Below are 13,292 nucleotides of genomic sequence, written 5' to 3'. Positions count from 1 at the left end.
AAGATTTACACAAGAAATCACTAATGGGACTTAAGTCCTGGATAAGTGGCAAGCGCGGCTTTGATGTCATCATAGCGTCTGTAATATATCAGAATTTGTAGGTAGATAAGTAAACAATAGACGCATCTCGAACACACGTGATATAAGAATTGCTAACTAATCCGGTATAGTCATTCTAAGTAGTTACATATATTAGTAAGTATTTGTGAAAAGCCTCATGTTATCTGAATGTGATCATTCGACGCGCCGGATGCGTGAGGCTCGGCCGGTTGAGGTCTCGGTCTTGCGACTTGCGCGTACGCGCGCGCAGTGAAAGTGGCGCCTCGCACTTAAATTAAATAGTAGACAAGCTGCATTCACCCCGAGTCGATGCGTTAGCGCCACCGGTCACGCATTACCATAAAATTAGATCGGCAAACTTTTAGTTGGGTCCCGAGGCGGTGAAGCTTGCTTGGCAAGCAGGTAGCCATGCCAATTACGATTGATCACAGCCTAGCTTGAAGCGATTATCAAGCACAGTTACGTGATTGAAGGCGATTCACTAAAATTTCGATTGACTCCTCCGATTGATCGTTTCGCTATGTACTTATACGCTATGTGATTATTGCTGGATTATTGTAATTGACAGCAAACGCTTATTTTGACTTAGTCTTCTCTCAATTTGGTAGGCATGAACCGAAGAACCGAAATTGATTGACGCATCAACTGAAATTATGTCAGTAATACTTCAGGCAGGCTTGTCAATATCGTACATCACCTACGTCGCGTACGTGATCACAATAATGGTATCCAATTCTATTTATGCACATTTGAGTAACATGAGGAAAGAATAGCTTTGCAATCCTAGTCAAACGTAGGTACCGTACATTTTAAATGAAATTTCCATTTCGGGAGAAAACTGTTTCCACGAACTAAATCTTAACAAATCACTTTGATTTTGATGTCGATCGCTTCAGCATAATATATTCTAGGTTTATAAGTTTCGTTAAAAAAAGTGATTTGCTAAGATTAATTAGTGGAAACCGTTTTGTCCTGCCACCCCCACCGCACCCCCCAACTTCCCCCTTATTAAATAGTGATTAGAAAAAAGCTATGTCGTCAATTATTTTTACATGCTTTAAAATAAATGAGTAAGTGTAGGTAAGAAGTAAATAAAGCTTGAACATTACTTTCATAATATCTAACCGCATAATTGAATAACAAAATATCTACTTACAAATTAAATTTACTCTGATGTTGGTCATTCCGAAACAATAGCCAGGTGCTTTGTAACTTAAAACCATGTAATGGTCATAAATTTATGTTTTCCATAATTGGTACTAAGCAGTAGTTAGTCATAGCCTATAGGTACCCGGGTACCCATTACCTTTGTCACTTGTGTGTGAAAAGATGTCCGTCTTATACAGGTTGATCAGAAATGAAATGATTAAAGTTCTTGTAAGTGTTACTGTATACTGTGTGTTTAAATACTTTAAATATATAAACGAAGCCCAGTTTTTTTTTTCAAAAGATATAAGTAAGTACCTATGTTTAACGAAGTGGTCTTGGGTTTGCTAACGAACGTCACATTGCCTGAATGAATACGTATATGTACGGTATATCCTTTGGGTAGCTGACCTGTAAATAATACAGGCTTAGATAATATAATATACTTAAGGAACAACAATTTCAAAGGCAAAACAAACGATTGTTTATTCAATCATTGCATCTGTAAGCGATACTACATATTTTTATATTAAGGGAAAATGGATAAAATCACTTCGCTCTTAACCAACTCTGCTACCGAAGCCCATCATCAGAAGAGAAAGAGTAGCTTGGAACTATATAATTAAAGAGAGAGAGAGAGAGAGTAGATTGGAACTATATAATTAAATAATTTTTAAGAAAAAAAAACCAACTTCAATGAGGGAGACCGGTAAAAGAACGATTATTGTTGATTTTAGATTTCATACAATGAAATTAAAAAGACAGCGTCCTACGCCTAATTATGTAGAAAAGGAGGTAACATGTATTTTTTTGCCACTGCACCCAACTTGACACATTTTAGATTTGCCCTATGGTTGACTGGGAACATACCCGCAATAGGGTATTCGACTGTATTTAATATACATTATTTCATACCATGCATGAAATAAAGCACCAGATAATTATTAAAAACACTAAATAGGATAGAAATATAAAAAGCGGCCAAGTGCGAGTCGGACTCGCTCATGAAGGGTTCCGTACCATTTATGACGTATTTAAAAAAACTACTTACTAGATCTCGTTCAAACCAATTTTCGGTGGAAGTTTGCATGGTAATGTATATCATATATTTTTTTTAGATTTTTCATTCTGTTATTTTAGAAGTTAGGGGGGGCGGGGGGCGGGGGGGGGCACACATTGGAGGTGTCATTTTTCACTTTGGAAGTGTCTCTCGCGCAAACTATTCAGATATTAGAAATCTACGAGTTTTTCGTTGGTAAACTTCGGAGCTAAGGGGAATTTACTTTTTCACTGTACAGTCAGCGTCAAATACTTTGTAGCAGTCAAAGTGGCCAAATAGATCGGTACACCATACTAAATATATGGTGTATCGAACTATTTGGCTACTTTGGTTGCTACAAAGTATTTGACGCTGACTGTACAAAAAAATTGTTCTGTAATGTACTACGACACGAGCTCTTTACTTTGATATTGTAACGGCAACAATAATACAGTCGGACCAGTTAACTCTGAATGGCATTTGCAAATTTTGCAATGACAACGTGTGGAAATGCCATTATTAATGTCCAATTTCTATGAAAGTATGCCGTTTATAAAGACCCTCCTCCACTTTGTTCTATTTAACTCGGTGCAAAGTTAGACTTAGATGGTTTCTAAAACATAAGAAAATAGGAGTACTTTGACATTTCACTGATGTTTTTCAAATGTCTACAACTTTGCGCGTTAAAGTTGAGAATGTCTTTTATGTTTTCTACGTGTTTAATGAGAGATAGGTACTGCAATTGGTTTCAACGTAATTTACAATTAATAATAATAATAATTCAGCCTATATACGTCCCACTGCTGGGCGCGAGAGAATGGGTCCGCAAACGTATGCAGGTTTCCTCACGATGTTTTCCTTCACCGAAAAGCTAGTGGTAAAATTTCAAATGATATTTCGTACATAATTTCCGAAAATCTCATTAGTACGAGCCAGGATTTGAACCCGCAATTTACAATTTAAACTTAAATTAAATTGTTATTTTGTCCAATCATGGTTATACAGCGAATTAAAAAAAAAAACAATTTGCGGTTACAGATGAAGTTAAAGTGACGCCACAAAGTTTGTTAGTCCTCCCCTTGTTACAACACGTCATATTTTCTTGACCCCCCTCTCTCCCCCTAAAAACGTGCTCCTTTCTTTCTTCACTTAAACTTAGGTATTAAAATCTTTTGGTACAGTCAGCATCAAAAGTGGCGGATGAAATAACGCGCCAAAAGTATCTGATATTCCGGATAACTTTTCCAAATATAGATAAATTTCTAAAATTCGCGCTCAAAAGTATATCTTTTACAATCTTAGTTGTTCTATATTAAAGACATCACTTTTTGTTAAGCCGTTACATAATGGTAGATACTTATGAAACGTTATTTGATCCGCTACTTTTGATGCTGACTGTGCCTATAGGTACTTAGGTATGAAACAATACGTTTGAATGGCATGATGCTATCTAAGTACTAGTATTTATAAAGTAGATATAAAATGCAATGTAGCTTCAGCCTATGAATGTGGCGTACCTGTATATTACTTTGATTACAGAGCTAGGTAGCGCAGTAACCTGTGCGATTGAGTTTGCCATGGCTATTTAGTTAGGAAAATGTATTGATTGCGATTTGCTTGACATCACGTGCAAGTGCCCATATCATGGAGGCCTCACTCATGCATCATGCACTCGACTTGCGATACTGACAAAAAATGTATAGGTATGTATATTATTTTATAGTTATAATTATAACTGCAGTCTTAATACGACTGGTAAATAGATGACCTTTGATAGAATATAAATTTGTCCTCAAAAGCTTGTAACGGGTGATAAAAAAAAAATGAATTAAGTATTTCAGAACTGAAGAATTACTCATATAACTTTTTACGATACATTGTTCTTATTAAGCAATAATTTTCAGAACACAAGTCTTAGTCATTTTTATTAACTCGGCACAATTTTCAGCTCTCCAATTATTTTTATATGTACACTCAACTACTCAAACAGCGAAAAAAACTATCAATGAGCCGACATTGTGGAAGGTTCGTGGGAGCTCGGACTTTCTTACATACAAATAAATGGTTTGTTATTGAAGTCCAAGAATTGTAATGTATGTCTGCTGAAACTTATCCATAATACTTGTGTCTGATATTGCCTGGCCGCGTAGCCAACGATACAATCGTTAACACTCCGTAGCGTAGCGTAGTCATCTCTCTCTATCACTCTTCCAAATTAGTGCGACTGTGACAGTTGCGTTTCGTTCGCCACGGAGCGTGAACCTGAACGATAGGCACGTTGGCTACGCGGGCTGGTATTGTAGTGTTATTGCTAGTATAGTATCAACCATTTCCAGGTAGGTATATCAGTTTTGCTAAAAGGAAAATAACTTTCATCATCCAAACTGAATGATTTCCCTTTGTAACTTCGAGTCATCTAGCGACACTGAGACATAATGGTCGATTTTTACTGATCCGTGTTTTCCGGATTACCTTCAGAACTATCTTTTTTAATGATCAACAAATGTACGGTTAGTAACACTTAAAAAATTGGCGGCATCTCGTTGGCTCATGGAATTCATATAATCAAAAGTGCTTTGGAGACAATTCAGGCTTGCCTTGGTTATTATCTTCGCTGGCCAGCCACTACCACTTTTGCGATTTATAGTCAAGGATGCAATAATTCTATATACAATAATAGAAACTTAACTTTCTGTTATGTATAATAGAAACTTGTTTAAGTTAGAATTTTTAAATTGTACAACACGTTTTCGCAGAGTTTCTTGTTTCGACTCTATTCTAACAAAAACAAATGTTTGAAAATATAGCACATTTGAAATTCAATAAACTCAAAAGAACTAGCAACAACTTTATTAACATCATTTTTAGGGTTCCGTAGCCAAATGGCAAAAAAATGGAACCCTTATAGATTCGTCATGTCCGTCTGTCTGTCCGATTATGTCACCGCCACTTTTTTCCGAACTATAAGAGCTATACTGTTCAAACTTGGTAAGTAGATGTATTATATGAACCGCATTAGGATGTTTACACAAAAATAGAAAAAAAAAACAATAAATTTTGGGGGTTTCCCATACTTAGAACTGAAACTCAAAAAATCTTTTTTCATCAAACCCATACGTGTGGGGTATCTATGGATAGGTCTTCAAAAATGATATTTAGGTTTCTAATATCATTTTTTTCTAAACAGAATAGTTTGCGCGAGAGACACTTCCAAAGTGAAAAAATTTGTCCCCCCCCCCCTGTAACTTCTAAAATAACAAAATGAAAAATAAAAAAAATATATATATGATATACATTACCATGCAAACTTCCACCGAAAATTGGTTTGAACGAGATCTAGTAAGTAGTTTTTTTAATACGTCATAAAATTAAAAAAAAATATATATTTTTTCATCAAACCCATACGTGTGGGGTATCTATGGATAGGTCTTCAAAAATGATATTTAGGTTCTTACTATCATTTTTTTCTAAACTGAATAGTTTGTGCGAGAGATACTTCCAAAGTGGAAAAATGTGTCCCCCCTGTAACTTCTAAAAAAACAGAATGAAAATTCTAAAAAAAATATATGATATACATTACCATGCAAACTTCCACCGAAAATTGGTTTGAACGAGATCTAGTAAGTAGTTTTTTTTAATACGTCATAAATTATACGGAACCCTTCATGGGCGAGTCCGACACGCACTTGGCCGCTTTTTGTCATAATGTATTGAACTCAAGTTTAGTGACACAAGACAGTAGGTAAATTCGTTAGTTGTGGGTCGTACCTTAAAAGCATATTAAAAAAAAAAAACACAGTATTGTAGGACATTCTTACACTCCTACATATTGTATTTATGTACAGTTGCTGTATCTTGTATTTTGATATACACATGACACCTTTATGTATTGTGACTGTTGCTCCTGTGGGTAACAATTTTATTACTTATGAGATGTCAGGCCTATAACCGCGAAAATCGAAGTTCGTCAATTGCACGCATTTTCTCTGTCATTCTAATTACGTCTTAATGAGAGTAAAAGGGTAAGATCCCCGCAATTTGCGAATTCGGTTTTCGCGGTAGGCCCCCTGACTTCTACTGATTCGCTTGTAACGATGCACGGATCATTGTTTGTGTTGTTGTTTAAGAACACCTATTGTTTCCAGAATGTGTACACCGTACACGTGAACACCTGGCTGGTCATAATAATAATGTTAGTAACGTTTTCTTAAAGAGCTGTCTTAGCAATTAAGGGCATTAATGAGTAAGGGGCATTCTTAAGGGCTTACTGAATGCACAGACATGCGGCCAGTGCAGCGGAGTGGTGAAGGCCGCAGATCGAGTTACAAATGCCCTACCACATAATATTGTAACTCATACCTCAATGACTCAGAGCTTAAATAATAGTTATTCAATAGTTCTATGTTTGGAATATAAGTTCGTATATACAGGATAATTCAGGAGACGTGAGCTGGACCAAGCCTACGCATTCGGTAACTTATAAGCAACTGTTCGTACCAGTATTTATGAGATTAGCGTTAATGTATTTTTTAATTATTTATTTATTTGAACTTTATTGCATAAGACACAGAAATAATGTACAAATGGCGGACTGGATGCCTTATGGCATTATAAAATAAATAAATATTATAGGACATTATTACACAAATTGACTATGTAAGTCCCACAGTAAGCTCAATAAGGCTTGTGTTGAGGGTACTTAGGCAACGATATATATAATATATACATATTTATAAATACTTAAATACATAGAAAACACCCATGACTCAGGAACTAATATCCATGCTCGTCACACGAATAACCACTTACCAGGATTTGAACCCGGGACCATCGGCTTCATAGGCAGGGTCAATACCCACTAGGCCAGACCGGTCGTCGTATTATACTGTTCAAAAAAAGTTTTAATTTATTTACGACATTTATGGTCACCCTCTTTGTGTTGTCCATAGCAAGTATAGCAAGTGACAAATTAAATGTCATTGGAATCTGGTTACTTTTTAAATCGTATCTCATCAAGTGTGAGATTTTGTTTTCTCCATGATCTAAGTGCTGTCAGAACGGTTAAAGAGGTTTTGTCTTAGTTAGGTTTGGGAAGTAATTAAATGATCAGCTATTTTTAAAACTTATCAGCAAAAAAATGGTTGGTAGCAAAAACATGTCTCTAAGCAGTTTAATTGAGACGTATGCATATTAAAGGAATGGTAATCTGATATTATAAGGTGGCTAACGTTTGAGTTGAAAAATCGGCAAAGTTGCAGGCGGAGCGAAATCAGCCCACGTGATACGATACCACACCACCAACCATAAGGTCACCAAAACCAGAAGGTTACCAAAATGTCAGTCATCTAAAACCGAATCAGAACAACCCACTATCCACGTGGTCTTGTCTATCCTAACCCTAGAGAGCAATTGCGAAAACGGAGGCGCGGAGGACGGGCAACCCTCGCCCGCTGTGACGGAGCGCGGGAACGAGCGAGGCGAGCGGCTTCGGCGACCAGCAAGCCGAAGCTACCCAGATCCAACAGCTTCACCCCGCCGCAGTTGCGTCCCGGCCCCCTCACTCAATTTTTACCCTTACGTCCAAGCAAATTACTTCCGTAATGACTCAACAACGGCTATAGTGACCCATGTTCGGGGCAAAGACTTGTGAAGCCGTCGTGACCCATATATAGGTATGTGACTGTGAACGTGTTAAGTAGATTTTACACTACCTACAAATTTCTTTCAAATGTTATATTTCTGATTTTTTATGTTCAATTTAATGGTTTTTTGTAACTGTTTATTAATCATTACATTACTAAGTGAAAGGGTTTCGGCTTAGAATAAAGCTAACTAGGTAGTCAGTAAAGAATAAAAAAACAAGTAGACAGTAAGGTAAGTTAAAAAAATTAACATCAAACTAACTAGGTTGCTAGACACGAAAAAAAAAACTAAACGTCCACCTAGGTGGACAGACTGGTTTTGTCGGCTAGTAACTAATAGACGGTTTTAAGTGTCATTATAGAAACAGAGAAACTGTTATTTTAAGAACAATGGACACAGGACACACGAAGTCAATAGGTGTTTAGGTATTAGTACCCAAAGCTTAAGGGGTCCACTGATTAACAGTCCGCCGGACGGTACAGGCCTGTCAGTTGTTCGGAACTGTCAACTTTTTGTTCTAACTGACAGGCCGATACTGTTCGGGCCAGAGACATGATAAACGCTTCTATTTCTATGTGTCCGGCGGACTGTTAATCAGTGGGCCCCTTTACGTGTGTTAAGTTAAAACAAGCGTATGATAAATTAGCAAATTTACCTTTTTTATAAACTTACCCAGTTGTTGAAGCGGATGATTTTATTTTCTTACTCGGACTATAGTCAGACCAAGATAAGATGGCTGCGATTTTGATAGCCCAATCTGTGCAAGTGTTAAGAGGATACGGGAGCTGAGATTTAAATATTTTAGGTGAATATATCCGTGTAGTATCCGTGGTAGCATTAAAATCTCAAAAAACGATGTTTAGTAGTTGACTTTTTCCTCTTCCAAAACTTAACCAAATGTAAACGAAATTTTGAGATCTAGATGGTAATGACATTTTCTGTTTTGAACTGTTTTGCTTTTAAGGCTTATTGATGTCAGTTTTGAATACCATGCTTCTCTTTGCGGTCTAGTAAAATAGGCCGTTATTGCGAATATTTGAAGTGTATTATTTGACGTTTAAAATAGCACTTGCACTATCAAAATCGCTGCAAACTTATCTTGGTCTGACTCTAGTATCCATTGCACCGCATGTAGATCTAAATGATTTGCATGTAATACACATTTCAACATATCTATTAGGTAGGTAGGTACCTAAATATTAACGTAGAAAATGGCCAGTAAATCAAAGCTTGGAATAAATGTATCTAAATTATTTCCCCTAAATAGCAAATCAGAAATATATACTCAAAAATTCTTCATGTAGGTATGTCATTTATGAAATGATTCACGATACAATTTGGTTTGCGTATTGAGAGGTAGTTAGATCGATTTGAGGTACAATTAGCGTCAAATACTTTGTAGCAACCAAAGTGGCCAAATAGTTCGGTACACCATACATTTAGCATGGTGTACCAAACTATTTGGCCACTTTGACTGCTACAAAGTATTTGACGCTGACTGTACATACCTACGTATAGTTGTGCGTGCACTTTTATTACGTTTTCGTAAAGATACGATGGGTTTAACCTCCAAAGTTATTAGAATAGGATTGAACAGTCGAGCGGCGAGTGGCGGGTAGGTAGCGCCGCCAAGTCTGGACGGACGCGGCGGCGCGCCACCGCTGGAACCAGATCATTAGACAAGCTCAGCCAAGCAGGTTTGCGTCGCCCGCCTGCCCACGCATCGCATTTCCACAACACTTCAACATTTGTGACTTCCTGCCGATTTCACAAGTTAGTTAATTTGATAGCTTTTTTTTGTTGTTTTTTTTTCAAATTGAAGGTAGCGCATGTAAATTAAAAAGTTAAATAATGATGTCTAAAGAAAGAATACGGACTTCATAAAGGATAAAATATTAACCCTTTTATATGCGTTAGCATATAATCAGTACCTATATGTTTGAAATCGGTGCCAAGTCAAACACATGGTTACAATAGCGGTCAATAATACCCCAAAACAGCTATAGTAAATACCCCTATGATGGACGTGGCACCAATAATGGGTTGTATACTTACCATAAATCCTGTAAAATAAGTATTAATCATCAGTTTTTAAACATTGGCAAGATATTACCAGAATTTGAAAAAGAGTTTGACTTTAGACTTAATTTTGACGTTTCATTAATGTTTGCTTGTTTTAAATAAAATGACGCCAAAATTGTTTTAATTTATAGCGACGACCGGTCTGTCCTGTCCTAGGGGTAATGGGGTTCGAATCCCGGTAAGGGAATTTATTTCTGTGATGAACTCAGATATTTGTCCCTGAATCATGGGTGTTTTCTATGTATATAAGTATGTTTGTAACTAAATACGTATGTATATCGTCGCCTAGTACCTAGTACAAGCTTTTTTTAGCTTTGTTTTTAGGGTATCGTAGCCAAATGGCAAAAAACGAAACCCTTGTAGATTCGTCATGTCCGTCTGTCTGTCCGTTTATGTCACAGCCACTTTCTTCCGAAACTATAAGAATTATACTGTTCAAACTTGGTAAGTATGTAGATGTATTCTATGAACCGCATTATGATTTTCACACAAAAATAGAAAACATTTTTTTCATCAAAACCATACGTGTGGGGTATCTATGGAAAGGTCTTCAAAAATGATATTGAGGTTTCTAATATCATTTTTTTTCTAAACTGAGTTTGCGCGAGAGACACTTTCAAAGTGGTAAAATGTGTCCCCCCCCCCTGTAACTTCTAAAATAACAGATATATGATAAAACTAAAAAAATATATGATATACATTACCATGCAAACTTCCACCGAAAATTGGTTTGAACGAGATCGAGTAAGTAGTTTTTTTTAATACGTCATAAATGGTACGGAATCCTTCATGGGCGAGCCCGACTCCCACTTGGCCGCTTTTTAGGGTTTTTTATGTAGTATGTTCATCAATTACTCCGACACCCGTGATCCGATTAGAGTAATTCTTTTTTTGTGTGAAAGAATACAGTCATATCACATGTATGGTGATATGACTGTATTCTTAAACACCTGAAGCATTTCCTCTCGAAAACTACCAATTTGATGTACTGCAACTGTAGCCTTACCACGAGTTTGACTCTACATATTAGCTGACGTGTTCGTAACTTACTTTCTATATATCTCTCTCGCACTAATAGGATACCAGTATGAGCAAGATGCAATGGGGGCGGTGAGTTTATGGGTCAGGATTGAGGGGTTGGGAGCTGAGGAATCGGGGAATAGGAGTTGAGTGGTCGGAAGTTGTAAGTTGACGGATTGGGGGTTGGGTTTAGGAGTTTAAGGGTCTGGGGTTGAGAGGTCGGGTATTGGCGGTTGAAAGTTTGGTTGTTCAGGGTCGAGGGGTTCAGTGATCAGAAGTTGATGTGCTGTGGGGTTGAGGGATTGGGTCAGTGGTGGGGCGGAGGATAGATTTAGAATACCTAGTGGCAGGAATGATTTCTCAGACGGACTCTAGGAAAATCTTGATTATTAATTAAAGTTAAAGAATGTGTTATAACATGATTTATTGTTTTGAATTTATTTATTAACATGATTGTGCTTTTCATTCATGCATCACGCGTCACTCAAAAGCCCTTAACAATGCCTTAAAACTAAAAACTGAAAAATAAAATCTTTTTACAAAAAAAAGTAAACCGACTTCAAAAAGAATGAAATAAATTATCCTTTTTTTAAGTATAAACGTTACCAACTGATATGTTTGAAGTCGATGCCAAGCCAAATAGTAACAATACCGGTCAAAAATAATCAGCTTTATGTCTATGAATCACATTACAACTGTAGTAATAGGTAATAAACGTGGATTTAATTCTGTCTATCTCTTTGTTACCTTTTCACAGCTAAACATCTGAACCGATTTAGGTGAAATATGGCATGAAGGTAAAAAGTTAAAGCCCTGAAGACGTTCCTTGAATTGTTTTATATTATGAAATGAAGTTCTCTGGATAAGGAACTGGAAATAACTCAGTCTCAATTCCACACTTGTGTGCTATAAACAGTTCGAAAATTAGTAAAAATAGCTCTTTAAAAATTACGACGGCAAATAAACGTATTGGATTGATACTAATATACCGACAAACATGGTACGGACTGCGCTAAGAAGATTCGACCGTGTTTTTATTATACATACAGAAAGTAGGTATGTTCATTGCTGTCGTGTAAGGCAATCCAACGTATTGTACTTACTTATACAGCCGCATCCTTATCGAACCGCACCAAAACCATGGTATGCTTCAAAATTTGGCTTGGCACCGACTTCAAACATATCAGTTGGTAACGCATATACTTACTTAAAAAAAGATAATTTATTTCATTCTTTTTGCAGTCGGTTTACTTTTTTTGTAAAAAGTTTTTATGATTTATTATAGTTCAGTTAATTGCAAGCCAAGATTCCTCCCTGTCAATGAATTTTCTAACTTCCTACAAAATACATGTATAATGTGCTGCTGTTTCAGGCATTTTCAGATTACTTTCTTTAGTAACTTATAGGTATCACAATTATTTACTGAAACGTGTCCGTCTAGCGACGCGGAAGTCTCGACCACACTATCAAAATGAGTCATCGCAATCATCGCATGACTACTGCATTAATTAACTTGACTTCTGCATTTTCTGTTCAAACACTGTTTTACAAGTGACCTGTTGCTTTATTATGGCTAAAAGTATCGATTTTGTTAACTGCATGCTGACACTGCTTAACCCCTCCAAGCAACGGGGGCAATACTGTAATGATAATACGAAAGAGACGAAAGATACCGGTCCACATCATAACATCGATCATATGCCTTTATGGCAGAGCAGGCGCTTGTCATCGCAAGCTAATTAACAATGCACTTTAAGCCAACATATCACAGGTCACATTTACATATAATATCATTATGGTCGGCTAGATGCTCGAGTCGTGATGCAATAGGTGCCAATTACACTATCCTATTTTATCTCAGTTCTAATAAGTATCCGTATATACAACTATCATTAAAGTAAATGTGTTTAGCAGGTTTACTTGTTCAAAATAAAATTACATACTTATAATAGATTAGATTAGATGATTTATTTCATGATTCATGAAAGACAATTACATAATTAATTTGCATTAATGTCAAACTTATAAGAATTTCTATCATGATCGCCAAAAAAAATTAAAATAATAACAATACTAATAAAATAAAATTATAGCTCCATCCATATATTAATTTATTTATTTAAACTTTCTTGCACAAAATATATACAACATGTACAATTAGCGGACTTAATGCCAAATGCATTCTCAACCTCTATCTCGTCAACCATAGGGCCAAACAGAGATACCTAGAATTTGTGCGGAGAAAGAAATATATTGAATGAATAAAAAAAGCAAACCATGCTTATAAACTACATAAATAAAT

General features: G+C 36.3%; 1 protein-coding gene across 1 annotated transcript in view; it reads left to right on the top strand.

Moving 5' to 3' along the window:
• Positions 1 to 3,707: 3,707 nt before the first annotated feature.
• The window catches only part of LOC133523613 (exosome complex component RRP4), a 32,033-nt gene continuing 22,448 nt past the window's right edge, over positions 3,708 to 13,292 (top strand). The window contains exon 1 of the mRNA XM_061859305.1: positions 3,708 to 3,948. Within this exon, the coding sequence (XP_061715289.1) occupies positions 3,941 to 3,948 (8 nt within the window). The 5' untranslated portion in view covers positions 3,708 to 3,940. The remainder of the gene's footprint in view (positions 3,949 to 13,292) is intronic.

Source organism: Cydia pomonella, chromosome 1 (assembly GCF_033807575.1).
Source record: "Cydia pomonella isolate Wapato2018A chromosome 1, ilCydPomo1, whole genome shotgun sequence".
In the NCBI taxonomy this organism is placed as follows: domain Eukaryota; kingdom Metazoa; phylum Arthropoda; class Insecta; order Lepidoptera; family Tortricidae; genus Cydia; species Cydia pomonella.
Note: the sequence above shows the minus strand (reverse complement) of the source record. Positions and strands in the feature narration are given on the sequence as shown.